At 33.2% G+C, this 18453-nt stretch overlaps 1 protein-coding gene across 1 annotated transcript; it reads left to right on the plus strand.

Annotated features, from left to right (window-relative positions):
* Window positions 1-8590: 8590 nt before the first annotated feature.
* On the plus strand, window positions 8591-9408 carry LOC145119023 (acylphosphatase family). Its single transcript, XM_079054671.1, has 2 exons — window positions 8591-8953; window positions 9030-9408. Exons 1-2 carry the CDS (start codon window positions 8726-8728, stop codon window positions 9294-9296), a joined length of 495 nt encoding a protein of 164 aa, XP_078910797.1. The 5' UTR covers window positions 8591-8725; the 3' UTR covers window positions 9297-9408.
* Window positions 9409-18453: the final 9045 nt, after the last annotated feature.

Here is an 18453-nt window from a genome sequence, read left to right on the forward strand (position 1 = left end):
AGATTCTTTAGTAAAAAGGGACAAAGAAAGCATTTCTAGCTTTTACAAAAGATGGGTTTCCACAAATTTGGAATACGGTATGTGATTTTTGTGAAAAGCATAGTATTGAAATTGTAGACATGTAGGAATATTATGTTACCCCACGAAAGCGTAAGACCAATATGACTAATCAATATCATTTTGAAATTGTGATTTTTAAAACGGTTTTTGATATGCAAATTCAAGAATTTAGGGATAGATTTAGTGAAGTTGGTATGGCGTTGATGGAGAACATGGCGGCTTTGAGTCCCTGTGACTCATTTTTTAGGTTTGATAAAGCAAAGTTGTTGAAGCTAAGCTAAATACACAAAAATTATTTTGACGATTCAGAAATGGTGCAACTTAATGGACAACTTGATATTTATTATCACTCTTTGCTCCATGATGAGAGATTTTTCAAATTGAAGGGAATTGCAGACCTCTCTCGTTTGTTGGTGGAAATTGGGAAGCACGTCTCTTTTTCTTTGGTTTTAAGATTATTAAAACTAACTTTGGTTTTGCTTGTCGCAACCGCAACCGTTGAACGATTTTTTTCTGCAATGAAGTTCTAGAAGACATGCGTAATAGAATATGTGACGATTTTATGAATGATGCTTTGATTTGTAGTCTAGAAAAGGAAATACTAAAGAATGTCAAGACTGAAAATGTAATTACTCGCTTTCGTAAAATGAAAATGCGAAGAAGTGAACTTTAAAACCTAACTTTGTTGTGGAAGTTAAACTTTATGTGTAATGAAATTGCATTTTTTTTAATTGTATATTACGTGATTTTTTTTTGGATATCACTTTACTTTAATCCTGGCTCCGCCACTGAGATACATATAATAACATCTTTATTAAATTGTAACGTCCCAAAAATATAGACCAAAAATTTTGATTTTTAAATTAATAAAACTGTTATCCAAACATCATCATAAACCATGGTGAATCAAAATGTATCAACTAGGTCATAAAACATCAAAGTAATCACGAAAATGCGAAACAAGGAAGTGTGTGCATTGCAATCATCCCGGGCTCTTCCCCTTCGAATCAGTAGTACCTGAAACATAAACAGAAAACCGTAAGCACAAAGCTTAGTGAGTTTCCCCAAGATACCATATACCATACATGCATATCAAACACATAATGGGCCCCACCCGCCATAGGGCCCCGCCTGGAATACAGATCTGTCAGTCATTGGGCCCCGCTTAGAATCGGGCCCCACCTAGTATCGGGCCCCACCCAGTTTACATATAAACATATAAACATTTAAACATACAACACATGCCATAATCACAAACATAAATAGCATACATGATAGACATCGGGCCCCGCCCGACATACACATCAGATATCATACATGCAGATTCTAGCATCCTAACTAGGTCTGTAAACGAAACGAACGTTCATGTGAATGGTATGTGGTATCTTGGGGACTTACTAAGCTTTGTGCCTACAGTTTTGATTTTATGTTCAGGTACTTCGGTTTTCAAAAGGAAGAGCTTGGGATGATTGCAGAGCACACACCATATGTTCTCCGCCTTGGATGTTTTACTCTGATTTTACAAAAATTGATACAATGGTTTTATGTATATGTTTGGATGTCATTGACAAATATTGTTTTATCTATTATTAAAAATGGAATTTTTGGGACCATATTTTATGTATGTTACAAGTTGGTATCAGAGCCTTGGTTTGAGGGATTCGGGCACACTCTCGGGTGTGTCTGAACTCAAACTAAGGATTTGGTAAAGTTTTTCAAAAAGAAATATATCTTAGAAAAATGATTTTTCTAAAAGAAGAAAGGGTATGGTGTATGCAATCAGCCAAGCTCAAGTAAGTTTTCCCAAAATACTTATACATGTTATCTGTTACGTTTGATCTGTGAATCTTTAAAATGGCATGCTAGTTAGGGCTAAGGATCTGCTCAGTTTTTGAATATTAGAATGCTAGAAGAGATGCCTTGTATGCCTATTGTATGAGCTTGTAGACTTGCATGATGGTTCTGATTAGCCAGTGATCAGTTGGTCTGAGATGTGATGTCTGGTAGTCTAGGAAGAATTTGATGCTGGGTTGGGTTCGGTTGGTATGTGTAAGGCAATCAGTAGAGGGAGTGGGAGCTCCTAGTATGTGTTGTAGTAGATTGGATTGGAGTGATATTATAATGTTGCTTGCTTTGTGCTTTATGGAACTCGTAAGTGATGTGAGTTAGCTAATAAGTGAATATGTCAAGTCACATGTGGTAAAGGTTAGATAATATCAGAGTGATAGATTTGACCCTATTGTGCAACTCTTGTTTGAGTCTAACGGTTGTAGGTATGAGACTGTTACTCGAAGGATTATCTAAGCTTTGTTGCATTTGATTGAGTTCATGAGGTAGCTAACTGACATTATGAAGAGTTCTTTAGCAGCTGATGGCAGGGTGAGGTCGGGAACCTAGGAAAGCTTAGGGCTTGCTTCAGTGGGAATTGGTGTGCTGGTTAGCAAGTGTTGTTGTTTGGATTTGAGAAGGTAACTTAGAGGATTTGGATTTGAATGAACCAAAAACATCCATAGAGTTGCATTTTTATGACCAAGGGACCCTTATGGAGCTTAGATCTAACACCCATACTTCTGGAGTAGGTCAAGAAGCTCATCCTTAACTATAAAGGCTCAAAATGCATAAAATAACAACATAAACCAGATCTAACACCAAGGATCATCAAGATGTGAGCTTTTTACCTGAAGAAGCTTGCAAATGAGAAGGTAATATTGGATCTACAAGCTTAAGCTATCCCCTCAAGTGTTCCTATTATTCTTATCCTTCACAAATCACCAACAAACACTCTTTTAAGCTCAAAACTCACCAAATGCTCCAGGGTTTCGATTTCAGGGTAAAATGAAGTTAGAGGCTGGTTAAACATGTCCAAATGAGGCCATAATGAAGTTTAAATATGGTGCAACCCCTAAAAATTAGGGGATGTCTCAACCCCGCGTCTGTGGTTAAGAATCGCGATCCGGAATGGGCCAGTATGCCCGACGTACCCATATAGTACGCCCAGGGTACTCGTCTATGGACCAAAATGAAAGGAATTTACAATAAGGGTTAAAAGAGTAACTTACCAAACTTGAATGTTACATAAATAAATAAAAGGTATCATTCACCCTTTGGTTTAGAGAATTTTTAAATTTTATCGAATAATTTCACAGTCCGTCACATACATCTATTACAAAGCAAAGTGTATTGAGTTTTGTTGTTCAAACCAATCAAAAGTACAATCATGACCCCTAACAATTAATTAACTTTTAATAACTTAAAGCATATATATACATTGATAAAGTCTAGAATGAATTAAAATAACAAGGGATTTATTTAAGTGGGAAACATATGGGTCTACCCCATAATTAATGATACACAAAATTACAAACAGATCAAATAATATTTTGTTGCTAAAATATGAAATCATCTAGAAATTCCTTAACCGCAATGTGAATTTTTGTCACAAGAAACTCCAAAATGACCAAATCTCATAATGAACCAACCTCCAACATATAAAGGAGACCGAAAAGGACACCATCGCTTGCCAACCTTACAAAACCGTGATGTCATGGACATAGTTCTGGAAATTTCTGGAGTAGACTAGAAAGCCTTGGGGTGTTAGCTCATGAAGACTGTGGAAAAATCTAGGAGAGATGCATAGAAGGTCTTGGAACATTAACGAAGTCCTTGGAATAGTCTAGAATGTATTAGAAAATACCCGAAGGATGGAGAACATTATAGCCTTCTCTAGGATACGAAAGAACAATCTAGAGGCATAAGGATGCTTGTGAATAGATATAAAAATATCTAGAATAGTCTAACATGTAAGAACTATATAGCGATATCTAGAATGTTCTCGTAAGGAGATAAAACACTAGTATAAATAGGAGTGTAATAATTTACTTCAAACCATCAAGAAAGTTGTCTTGTATACTTGAAGAGTTCTACAACAATACACATACTTGTTTTCTTATTGAAGTCTTTAGCCTTAGTTTCTTGTTTGCTAGTTCATTAGTACATCAAATAAGCGAAGTTTGTCTGACTTAGTCGGCAGTACGCTAAGTCGTACTTGATATTGATTAGTCAAAAGAGTCATTCTCTAAAAGGAGCCTCAACTGTGAGTAATATCACTACTAACCCTTCTAAATTGATCACATCAACATTCAAAATACCCTCTTCATGGACAATCTAATCATAATATACGATATAGGTAAAATACTAAATCTCAATCAAGTAAAGAGACTAAACTCCATCACCCCATATTTGATATCATAACCTCTCAGCCCTAGTAAAAATATAGTAAAATGTACATGTCTTTTTATTTGTTGAAAAGTCGAAAACTTATAAAATTGTGAGAATGTGAGAAATATATAAAAGACAAAACTTCAAAAATGGTCCCTGTGGTTTTCGAAAATATCAAGTTTAATCCCTAAGTTCAAAAAATCTCACAGATGGTCCCTGTAGTTTCAAAACTTTTAACAAACAGTCCCTTAGCCACATAAAAAGACTAATATGCCCTTTCTATTTCTTTTTAGAATTAATTTTACCTAATCATATTTAAAAAAAAATAAAAAGACAAAATAAATAATTCATTGGGCCCACCTCTCTCTCTCTCTCGTGAAAGTCTTTGTCATCTTCTTCTACTCAATTCCCAACACCCTTTGACTGATAAAAAAACGGGCACTTCATTCACATCAGTTCATAGCCCCAACAGCTTGATTTTTAAACATCACCACTGCTCCACCACTACTCCGCCATAGAACCATATGTATCAAATGTGAATCACCAACGTTGGCCACCGTTTGCCAACCAACAACCCCCCTTTTCCCTCTCCTGCTCGACAATCAATCCTAAAAGCAATAACACCAGCAGAAATCGAGCGAAGGCAAAAATCGAGGGAGGTTCTTCGATCCTCGTCTGATCGAGAAGGGAGAAGCAAGAATGGAAAACAACAGTAGGTGGGGGTGTTCGTAAGGAAAGAATCCGACGAACCAAGGCTGCCGCCCCTGTTTCAGTTTCTCTCCTTCCTCCCACATTCTTCCATATCGATCAACAACTCAAAACATCCCCTCGTTTGCAGTGGTCCTCAATTTTGGCTTCGATAAAGTGAGAGGAAGAAGAACCGATAAACTAGCGAGCTGTTACAACTCCCCAGCCATCCTCACTTGGTTCTCCGTCACCTCCAGCACCTCCCCTCTCTCCGCCTACTGTTGGTGATTTGAAGCCACAGCTCGGATGAGTGAGCTATCAACCGAGAAGGAGCTCATCGGAAAAACCGACTGCTCTTCCCTCTTCCACCATTATAGTCGCCTCCACCTTTTCCCCCCTTGTGACTGCTTAACTAGTGCATAACCACACTCCACCATCGGAGCTTCCTGATCGCAGCCTTCCATTCGTGATTTCAGCTTCTCCGAACAGACGAAGACGGAGACCTGTTCCCTTAGCTCTCAACCGGAGATGATGCAAGTTAAAGCCTCAGAGGGTCGCCGGAGATCGACGACTCTGTCTCTCCTCGCGATTTGAATGACCACCATCGAAACATCTCATCGCTTCCGATTTGTTCGTTTCTCCAAATCCCCAAACAGATGAAGAAGACGATGTGCGTTTTTTATGTTGAGAGATAGAGAGAGACAGAGAGAGAGAGAGAGAGAGCAAGTAGGCCCAATGAATTATTTATTTTGTCTTTTTATTTTTTTTAAATAGGATTAGGTAAAATTAATTCTAAAAAGAAATAGAAAGGGCATATTAGTCTTTTTATGTGGCCAAGGGACTGTTTGTTAAAAGTTTTGAAACCACAAGGACCATCTGTGAGGTTTTTTGAACTTAAGAATTAAACTTGATATTTTCGAAAACCACATGGACCATTTTTGAAGTTTTGTCTATATAAAATTTAGAACCATGTTGCAAGAAAATTAGAAAAAGTTTCAAATTGTGGGCTTAAGTATTATTTTGATATTTTGGAACTTGTAATTGATTATTTAGAAGGTTAGTGGCTGTAGAAGTGATTTTTCAAAATAATAATAATAATAATAATAATAATAATAATAATGAAAATGTTACATGATAATGTTATATGTAGGATTATTGTCATGAAAACCCTATAAATTCTTACTTTCTATTTTGAATGGCCACTGAACTATTTTGTATATTATAAGTCATTAAAGTATCAAATTATATGTCAAACAAAATCCTTTTGCAAAAAATGAAAAGGGCTATCCAGTAAAAGAAAGTTGATGTGGCATTTGACCATGTAAAAGGCTTATGTGGACTTTGACCAAGGGTTAACGTTGACTTAAATGAATCATGATGTGGAACTGAGTTGAACTTAGTCTCCATTGTCTTTGTCTCTCCAAAATCCAACAAGATTTCTTTCTCCATGGAGCTTGGACTCGTTGTCTTCATCAAAACACTTGAGTGAAAGCCACCATAAAGGAATAAGTGGAAGCTACACAATCATCTTCTCTTTTGGCAATTCTTCCATGTCAACTTATAAATCCAATGATGCTTCTTTGCTCGTTGATCACTCTATAACTCCATAACCAATTACCAGTCTAAACTCTTCGCATTGCAACGAAGAAAGGCTCATGAATGATTCAACAAATAAGGATTCACTTCATGTTCTTCGGTGAAATTATGGAGCAAGATGTTTCTGTTTTACCGGATCTTAGTGTGCTCTATTTCTCCGGACTTCGTCATGCGTTCCAGAAGATTCTATTTTCGTTTGAAGATTGTACATGTAGCAACACAGGGTTTTAATACAGTGACTGTTTCCACCGGTTGGACTTACGATTGTGTTTCAATCATAAATTATTGAAATCCGACAATCTCGTCTACCCAAAAATTAGGGAAAAACTAGCAACACCAGAGCTCGTCCCCAATTTGAATCTCCGAAAAGTTATTAAGCATACTTGCATCGTTCCTGGAGTTTTGAATCATGAAATTTAAAAAATCAGACACGTGATATTTCTTCCACGATCCTCAATGGTAGTCCTTCATATGTCGAAGCGATCAAGTTCCTCAATGAATGTCTAATAAGAAGATTACGTAACGGAACATGGAAACAAAAAAGCATGATAGCTTATGAAATATGATTAGTTGCCAAACCAATAATTTATAATCGACTTTGTTTGGTCGGAGCCGTAGCAATTCCTCTTCGTTCTTCTATTAACTCTAGTTTTGTCAGTTGATTCAACTATCCAAAATGACGCCATTACAGGTCTATTCAATCTTTCAAATCATTCAAACGAGAAAAAAATGATGATCAATAACGACGGACTAAAGGTAGTCCTCGAGGTTTTAAAAAATAGATTAAAATAAAAATCTAAACAAATATCAGCTGCACTAGGGGGTGAATTTAATAAGGTGAGAGTGGAAACACGTGCCCCCAATTGTTGGAAAATTTCCTTGACTTTATGGTAGATATCAAAATTCTCTCTTAAAAGAAATTAGAGGTAAAATTGTAAACTTTCTTGATTTCGTTTATTTTCCTTTCAACTTGGGAATACATTTTTTTAACTGTCTTTCTATTTCCTTAGAACTTGGGAACACGAAAAAAGTTATTATTTTCCTTTCTATCTCTTTCATTTATCTTCATATATTCCTTCCTTTTCTTTCCTTTCTTTACTAAAACTCGGAAATTCGACGTTAAATTCAAAACTGTCTTTTTGGGGTTTTGATAACTATAATTTAGTATATATTAATATTACTATATATGACCAGCTAACTATTATAAATATACCCATATATTTCAAACACTTTAATATTTTTAATATTTGTAGGAGTATGTTTTGTATCCGTATACCACGTGAACTATTTCAGGTTACAAACGTGTTTTTTAAAATTTTCTACAAAGTTTTATTTTTTTATAAAAATTCGGTGTCTAAATTTTTATATATGTTTTACAAATTTATTTTATAAGTTTTATGTATCATTGTTTATTCCATGACAAGTTATTTTCTATTCTTTTTATAGGTTTGTTTAAAAAAAACATTTTTGATATTATTATTATTATTATTATTATTAATTTGCTTTTTTGGATGTTTTTGTTACTACTTTTGTCTTTAGTTTTTTCTTAATATTTTTATAATTGCTATAAAAAAGAGTGTAAAAAACAAAATTGGTCCATATTTTTTGTTACCTGCTCTAAAAAAATGTTATAAGGAAACGAATCTTCAAAAAACAAGTTTTTAAAAGCATGCCAAAAAAGTGGGAAAATGAATCTTTAGAAAGTATTGAAAACAAACTTATAAAAATATTAAAAGAAAAAAAAACTTTGTTTTCTTATAAAAAAAATTAAAATTTAAGATAAATTTGTAAAAACAAAATATGAGATAACCTACAAATCTGTCATAACTTATAAATCTATCTATAATCTATAATATATTATATAATAACGAATTCAAATACTGATTATCTTTATAAATATTATAATAATATGAAAAATGCTATTTAAATTTTAAATATATTCAAAACAGTTAATTGACCGATTAATCCTATCAAAAACTATTTTTTTTTTGTGATTATCCTTATCCATGAACCGTAATATAGTGAATTTCGTTACAATCTCTTCGACTGAATAACAGAAACAGAGAAAATTGTGGCCTCTTCTCTCCATAAAAACCGAATCTGGCATCTCCAGATGTCTTGTTCGAATAGAACTTGAAAAAATTGCAGAGCAGAAATCATCACAATGTCACTCAAATCTCAGATTCTTTGGAACTGTATCGCATTACTCAATCATCCTCTTCAGAAACAAACGGTAAGACAATTCCACCAATTCCAATTCCGTCCAATTCCCACCACTTTCCATCGTCATCTCCGCCCTACTCCTCCTCCTCTGTTCCGACCTCATCTGTTTAACATGTCTTCACAAGCTTCCCCTGATCCGCCATCGGATTCATCAGTCCCCATTAAAACAGTAAGTCGAACTTCTATTTAAAATCTTTTAGCTTTAGCTATTTTACCCTAATCTGTTTCGTGAGTGGTGATTACAGGTGAAAGTGGTGGCTACCGGTAGGGTTCAGAGGGTGCATTACCGGGACTGGACTGTGCAGAATGCAACGGAATTAGGTTTGAAAGGGTGGGTGAAGAACCGAGGAGATGGCTCTGTAGAAATTTTGCTTTCCGGAGAAGCTGATAAGGTTGACGAGATGCAGGAGCGATGTCGAACAGGGCCACCCCTTTGCGTAGTTACGAAGTTTCAATCTTTCCCTTCCACGGAAGATCCAGGGACAGGGTTTCAACGCCTACAAAGTTATTGATAGCATATATTCTCTATTACTGTTTTTACTTACAATGTCGAACTTCTAGAACCATGTTTGTGGGTTTGTCTTCTTCGTTTTCGTTTTAACATACTTCGTTTGTGTTTACTAAGTTTTGGGCTGATAGATTGTTATGTGTGCTTTCAAGAAATTATAACCATTGGGATTAGAGATTAGAATAATGTGTTGCATTCGACGAAATATCCAACTCAACCACTGAAATAATCTTTAGTTTGTTGAATTATCAAATGATTAACAAAGATGCTTCTGTGGACAAAAATCACTCATGAAAGTTGGATATTGTTGAGACCTAGTTTGTCTTTCATTCAGTAGTTTAGTATCTATCTTTAGTGTTGAGATTGGTGATACTAAATTACTATTTTGTCCTTTTTTACAGTTTTTGTTTCTTTTTGTAAAGAGCACATTATAATCCTTTCATGATTTTTCTAGATTAATATAGCTTCAAATTTCCGAGTAAAATTTTGCAATTGGTGGTCATGTATTTATAATAATTAGCTTCTTAAAATTCTAGTGGCTTGGTAATTAAAATATTGAATTAGGGTTGGTTTAGGAGACCTTAAGAATATAAAGATCTTTAGGTAAAGGAATAAGGGGGAAAGAATCGAGTCTAGAAAACCTACTTCTCGAATAATAGACAATATTATATAATTTTCTTTCGTTTAATGATTTATAAATAAGAATCCAACCTTGTTTTTATCAAACTGAAACTATTTTTTAATATGTATATTGTTATATGAATGTGCCAAGTATCCATAAAATTAGTTATTTGTTATATATATAAAAGGTTAGTTTATTTAATTATAGTGGCGTGATAATCTACTCTAACAAATGAATATTTTTTTGTCATATGTCACACTCTCATTCAATTTGTCAAATGTCGTTTTGTAGTTATTTTAAATTATTTTTTTTCCACATGTCATTTTATGGGTTTTCCTGTAGTTTTAAATTCCACATAATATTTTAATGTAATAATTATAAATAATAAATATAGTAATAAATGGATATCAATTTTATTAATAGACCTACCTTCTAATTTTAAAATTCCCAAATTAAAACTCATTATTTTCTTTTGTTTATTTATTTAAATTTAAAAAATAAAAAACACATTTCAATTTTAATAATTTTTTTTATTTTCTTATAAATAATAAATGTAATAATAAATAGATATCAATTTCATTAATAGATTTACCTTCTAATTTTAAAATTTCCAAATTAAAACTCTTTATTTTCTTTTGTTTATTTATTTAAATTTAAAAGATAAAAAACACATTTCAATTTTAATAGTTTATTTTTTTTCTTATAAATTCAAAATTTTCAAATATTTCTTTAAGTTAATCAATATAATATATGAATCTCACAACTAGTAAAAATATTAAATTAAGATTAGCTTAGGAAAATTTTTAGAGAGCTCCTACGTCTTGAAATTGTTATGTAATTTTCTTTTGTTCTCTTCATCATAGTCAAACACAAAAACACAAAACTCAAAATTGTGTTGGGCCAAACAAAAGGTAAGAATTATGTTGGATTCTTGAACTCTTTCTTTTGCATCACATTACATATTGGCTTTTACTTTGAAATGAATCAAATTTATTGGGTTTAATTGCTTTGGGCTAGTGTTTGATAGTTTTTTTTCGGGTTTAATTGATATCCTTTATGTTGATTGGCCACCTCTAATAAAACTGAGCATTGGTTACTTGAATTGATTAGTCAAGTATCATGGAGTTTTCTTTTCCCTTGAATTTAGCAAATATAGTAGTTTTTTAACAACAAAATGAAATGGTAAATGATAAGAAGATGGATTTTTTTATATGATATCAATATTAACTTATAAGCTTTTGCAAATTAAAATAATCTCATCACCCAAAAAAAAGGGATAAACATGTCAAGCAGATTGTTTTTTTTTTCACGATAACAAGAATATAGTTAATAAAAAAGATAAGACAAAGCACAAACCAACAAATTTCTTTATTTTAGATGTCTAACTTTATAGAAGATGCGACTAACCCAATATAATGGTCGTAGGGGACTCAAGCCTTTGTCGATTGAGAGGAGCCATTTGCCTCACTTAGAAACGCTTATCACGACCTCTCTAGTGTAAAAGGGTAAGGCTCTCACCCTATCTTTTCGAAACAATTAGATTTCAGATTAAAACTATAATTTTTCCCATCGCACGTTGCGATGACCATAATAAATTTAAGAAGATAAACACTTTCAGTAGCAATATAAATTTAGGAGGACTAAAGTTGCCAAACCACAAAAGTCAAGGACCAAATCCATGCATAGAAACCTAGGAAGACTTAAGTTGCCAAAACACAAAAGTCACGGACCAAAGCCATGCCACACGAAATGCATAAAAATAAGCATAAAAACGTAAAAAAAAAATTCGTCAAAAAGTAGACAAACCCAAATTTATGCCAACACGTACATAAAAAACAAGTTTAAAAAAAAAAAATTAGCGAATGAAAGTTTTAAATTTACGTCGAAACGTTGACCTCCTCGAATTTATATCGACACATACATAAACATAAACATGTAATAGATTAGTTTATTTTTTAACTTAAAGAGTTTTACAAAGTTCAAAACCAAAAGGGTCAAAATGATATTTTATAAAGTTGATGAGTGGTAACTGTAGGGGAATCAAAATATATATAGGGGTGGACACAAGATTTCATATTAGGGATTGCACGAGAAAGTCAGGGGTTGCACGATAGTAAGAAAAAAATTCGAAAATTTTCGGAAAATTTTACACTCCATCCAAAAAAGGCAGGGGTTGCATGAGCCACCGTGTGCTCTATACTAAATCCACCACGAAAGTTTACAAAATAGAAGGTGTGAGAGTGACATTTTAGAAAGTTCAAATTTTATTAAAGGGGTAAAAACGATATTTTAAAAAGTAGATGAGTGAAAAATGGAAGAGAAGAAAAAGACATTTTAGAAAGTTCAAAATTGAGGGGATTAAATTGATATTTTACAAAGTATAAGGATAAAATACATTACAAAGTAAAAAGATGGAAATGAAAAAGATATGAAATAGAAAGATTAACCAAAGTTGGTGGAAAACTCAATTGTCACGATAGGCTTGGATTTGTCACACTATTTAATTTTCTTGTCATTTATGTGGGTTGTAGAGTTTTTAAATTGAAAAAAAATATATATATAAAAAAATATAGCCTTTCAAAGAAGGGAAAATCTCGAGATACTATTGCCAGAGGGTATGTTGAACTCGGCAATGTTGCAGTGGAGGCGCGTGTGCTAAGTGTTGAGTAGGCAATTGTCGAGTGGTTGTCCTCCTGATAGCCTAGTGGAGTATCTAAAACATTTTGCATAACGTTACGTTATCTTCGAGAGAACTGTGGATCAAAATCAATACAAAATCTTCTTTAAAACACATTCTATATACCGAGCAATCTAAAATCAAGTTTTGGACAATTTACCTAATCAGGCCCAATATTATGGTGCTTAGAATGCATGTATGATCATGATAGATGCCATGGGCATGAATAATACACAATACATGCATGAAAAGAAAATGCCATAAAGTCAAATAATCATAGTCAGAACTGAGTCAGATCCTTGCAAGGTCATCAATTTATTTGGTTAAGTGTCATTTATAATGAAGATGACATGTACCATCATCAATTATTCCTTTGCGATGAGGTTGACATGTACCGTAACCAAATATATATATATATATATATATATATATATATATATATATATATATATATATAAAATATGGTTTGTAAATCAATTATTCTTATTAGTATATTTATTTTTTTTTAATTATTATTTCAAACAAACCTTTTCCTATTTTGAAAATGACAATTTTTCAAGAGTTTATTTAAACAGTTCACATAAACAAACATATTTATTTTTCAAAAGTTTATTTAAACGGTTCACATATATAAGTAGAATGCTAATATACATATCCCTTATTCACATAAATTGTTAAATCATAAGAGTACACACAATTTCACTCACAGGGTACACGAATCAATTTGAAGTTATGTATGAAATTACCCCAGTATATATTTTGTTATCATTAAATTTAAAACTTTTAATAGGTTACGTACCTCAATAAACTGAAGAAAGATAATGATGACATCAAATCATCACGTCCCTTATATGTTATGGACAGAAAACAAGCTATAATAGCCTATACAACGGGTCACGATCCATTGAGAATAAGCTAATTTCAACCCGTCCCGTCATTTCGGGATATAAAATAAATACGTGTTTTTTTTTAAAAAAGGAAAAAAAAAAAAAAAACTTAGACGTGTTAAAGCGTTTGTTTGTTTTTTTTTTTTTTAATTTTTTGTAAGATTTTGAAAACTGGATCGGAGAGACGACTAGTTCGATGATTCAATTGGTCCAAACGGTTGAACCGGTCTAGAAAATCGGATGATGTCATAATTATATTATTATTAATTTTAATTATATAAAATATAAAAAGTTAAAATATATATATTTTTAAAATTCCCGGTTTTTACCGGTTTACATGACGAACAGTTTTTTGGCTCTAAGAACCGTATCCAAGACCGGTCCCTGGTTAAACCGACCGGTTCAGTCCGGTTTTCAAAACATGGTTTTTTGTACGAGCAACATTTGTGCTTTCCTTTGATTATCATTATATTGTTAGAGTTTAAGCACTCCAACAATGATTCAAACGATTTTACACAAAGTAATAAAATGTAAACGAAAAAGTAAGAACATAATAGGTGGTTCGAATATCAGGATGATCGGCAATGTCCACAACAAACACGATTGAGTGTTTTATTGATTTCTGCAAATGGTTTACGTACGTTAGGTTATACAAATGCATGGAATATAAATATTAGTGAGTTTAGCTAATGCAATAAGATCAAACTCGGAAACTCTGATAAATATGGTCAATGGCGAAATCTGAAAGCGAATCTGATTTAACTAGTCCATGAAAAATTTCTTCGGTGTGTTTTAGCAAGATGAAAAGACGAATCAAGCTCATCAATGGTTGATATAATTTTTGTTTATATGCGGACTAAGATGTCGTTAAAACACTTCTTTACCAATTTTCGTATCCTTATTAACTCGGCATTGTTAAATGAATTTAAATAATAAAAAATGTTATATCTCAATTTAATATTCCTAAGTTATTTTGAATAACAATAATAATCTAATATCTAAATATATAATAATTTAAATAAACCTAACTAATTCCAGAACGATAAACTTTATTATCCTAAATCTTGTTTACATCGTTAAAGTTAGGTTGGTCTCCTTTTCTCTTTTTAATATCGTCTCTGAATATTTGTCATTATACTACACTGATCAAAATGGATTTTCATGACCTAATATTCACTAAATTAAATTATATTAGTGGACACAGTTATGGCTTATTTTTGGTTTGTAATAAATTGTATTTTGTATATATGTCATGCAGTTTTAATATGTGTGGTTAGGATTTGTTTAGCATATTGAAAGGGGTCAGAAATTTTATATTCCTGTCTTACCTAATTATTTTGTTTGAAATCATAGTGAGTTTATTTGTTGAAGGATGTGTAAGATTTGGTTTAGGTGTGTTTTGACCTAAATTTGCATCCAGGCTTTGTTGCAACTGCTTCCTGTGATGATTTTAGCAAAAGATTGTTTGACATTTAGCCCATGAAATATTTGAACATTGATATCTACTATATCAGATAATTAAAATTATAGTTAATGTGATTCAAGATCGAATTTAATCAATAGTTTTATGATGTAAGTAACAACATCTATATTGTGATGATCGACAAAGTATAAACATTGTTGGAACAATAGGGTATCGATTAAAACCAATTGCGTTGGGTGGAGAGCCACCTTGATTAAGATTCATTCCCTTGTAGTTCTAACAAATGTAGGTGTACCCCCTGCCTTGTTAAATTGCCACCTATGTGGTATGTTGGAAGAGTCTGTAGATCATTTACTCGTCAATTGCATCTTCACCAAAGACATGTGGGGATCATATATGTTGCTCTTTGGATCCTTTTAACCTTGGATCTGTTAAATAAATTCTATCACTTTTGAAGAAGTCCAGCAAACCAGTTGCCCACATTAAAATAGTACATGCAATTTTCCTTACTACTTGTTGGTTCATTTGGAGATATAGAAACGATAAAGCTTTCAACAACAAGCCATCCACTTCCACCTTGGTGATGGGAGAAATCAAGACGAGCTCTTATATTAGAAGCACTCTAACACATAAACTAAGATTAGTTCCAATTTTATCTAGGGAAAATGACTTTTAAGCCTAACGAAGTTTCCAAACCATTCAAAAAACCCAAATTATATTTTGTTTGTTCAAAAAAACTCAACCAATTTAACTTTTTTTTTTCTAAAAAGGCCCAAGTAACTTACACTTTTTGTTCAATTTTCATTAAGGTCAACCGGTTAATGAAAGTCAACGAATGACGTGAAATTAAATATCGGGAAAATGACTTGTAAAACCAACGGAGTTTCGAAACCGTTCAAAAAACTCCAATCATGTTTTGTCTATTAAAAAAAAACCCAACGAACTTAACATTTTGTCTAAATAAACCCAATAAACTTATGTTTTTGTTCAATTCTCATTAGAGGCAACCAGAATCAGTAGGTATACAAATAGTTGGAAAATGACATGGCTTATAATGATTATAATGTAACAGACGTTAGGCCCCCGTCACGCAGGTTGCTGCTGCCGCAGCCACTTCAGCCGTCGTAACTGCAGGACTTCAGAGAGGTGGGACGATGCAGTACCGGAAGTTCAGTAATACGAAGCCCCTGGAGTTCAACGTGGGCCAAGACCCGATTGTTGCTTTGAGGTGGATATCAGACGTGGAGGGATGTTTCTACATATGTTCATGTCTGACCAAAAAGTGAAGTTTGCGCTAAACATTCTTAGCTGGGAAGCGAATGATTGGTAGAAGTTTTATCACTAATTCTAGTGAATTTTATAATGAGTGTTTTATTACCAAATCTAGCGAGTCATAAGTATACTCATATTACTTATTCATGGCTTAATATTTGAGTTATAGATTTTAGAAAGCTTCATGCTACACTAATGACACATTTTCAAAATTTAAGCTTTATATATGAATTTGATGTTGATTTGAAGCTTAAATGGTGTTTTAAAACTATCTAGAAGTTAAATCATCATATGGTTGGATGTTATATCTATGAATTTGTTTGAGTGTTTTCATCTTGACTTGATGTTTCTGTGATGATTTTAACTCCATGATTTTTATCTAGCTTTTGAAAGTTTAAAAACATTTTGAAAAATTATAAGGCTTAATCATCAAGTCAAACTGAAGCTAGTGGTGATAATTTGAGTTTAACAATGTATGACAAGAAATGGATGAGTTTTATTGAACCTAAATGGAATTGGTTGTTCAAAATGTTGAATCATCACCATTGAATGACAAATCCATATATGTCACACACCTACCCGGTGGTGACGTCGGGCGATGTGGCTTATTCATGGATCACAGTTATCGAATAGGCATTGAACAGTACAAAAACAAAAACATAGTTATATTAATATCAAATTTAAAGTTACGTTGTTTCATTCTTCATTACGTAATAACCAAATTACAATATGCGCCTCAACAGATCGGCGTCCAATTACAAACAAAAGTGGAACAATGATTGATAACAAGGAATCTTCATAGATTACACTGTGTGTAACATCCTGCTCTTATGTTCCTCAGAATACATGCGTTTGAAATACATCAACATAATGTTCGTGAGTTCACAGGTTTTGACTCTCTGTACTTTTTATAACCAAAAGTATGTTTATATAGTATATATATATATATATATATATATATATATATATATATATATATATATATATATATATATATATATATATATATTGTAACGCCCGGGTTTCGGGGCTAAGCATTTTTAGATGATGTAATAGTCTAGGTCAACTATTGTAACTCTTTTGATGTAATAAAAATGAAATATTTGAGTATTTTGTGAATTATGTGAATTTATGTGCTTATTATTTAATTATAAATGTATAATTAATAAAGAATAAAAATAAGCGTCAAAATGAAATGTTAGATAAACCCGATATCTATGAAGGATGTGGTAGTGGTCGTGATGAGGTTTCCGAATATATAAAGAATGCCAAAATCCGAGTTATAACGAAGAAGTTATGACCCGACGAAGTTTCACGACGGAACCGACACGATACCGGGAAGCGTAAATAGTGAATTTACGATAAAGCGAGTTTTAGCCTTAGAGATCTAAACGAAAGTCGTAGAAAACGTTAAACCGAGAGCGCCCATAAAAAGAACGCCCAAATCTGACTTCGTATGAGGAAGTTATGATTTTTCTAAGTTTCAGCTTAGCGGTATACAACCCAAATACTCGATTTGAGATCGAGCGGTTTTTAGCCGACACAACCTAAACGAGAATTGAAGATCTCGTTAATAGTAATGCAACGGTAAAAAGACAGACGAAAACGGACGTCGGATGAAGAAGTTATGATTTTTTAACGGACTAATCATGTCCCGGCCTGTTAAAAATATAACTGTTAAAATAAATTAAAAATTAGCCGACGGAGTCTAAACGAAAGTTGTAGATTACGTTCCCGCCTACGCGTGGATATAAAGAACGTCGAAAACGGAGTTCATATGAAGAAGATATGAATTTCCAAAGTTTTTAAAATAATTAATATTTATTTATCTATTTATTTATTATTCGACCGGAGGAATCTACTTTACACCGGAGAAAAGGAAAAGGAGCCGGCAACTAATCGAGTACTGCTAGGTGACGTATGCAGTGACGTCGTGTACGCCCAACGTACGTTGAGATTACGCCCAGCGTACTTGAAGTTACGCCCAGCGTAATCGGGGTTTCCAGCCCCTATAAATAGAGACCGAGATCAGCCATATTTCCTTGCCATTCTTCATTCTTTCTCTCTAGATTTTGCCTTGGTTTGCGTGCCAATAATATCCCGAAGCCCGGATATTATTCCCGAGCCCCGAAGCAAGTTTTGAAGCCCCGAGGATCCCGAGAAGTGCAACTCTCGAGCCGAAGCTCTGCTCGCAAGAAGCTCGTTTTTTGTGAAGATCTTCCAGGACTACCGAGGAATACTACTTCTGCAAGTCGTAGTGCTGTCCGGTTATCTTCTGAA

This window comes from Lactuca virosa, chromosome 6, assembly GCF_052849685.1.
Source record: "Lactuca virosa cultivar CGN04683 chromosome 6, Lactuca_virosa_CGN04683_v6, whole genome shotgun sequence".
Taxonomy (NCBI): domain Eukaryota; kingdom Viridiplantae; phylum Streptophyta; class Magnoliopsida; order Asterales; family Asteraceae; genus Lactuca; species Lactuca virosa.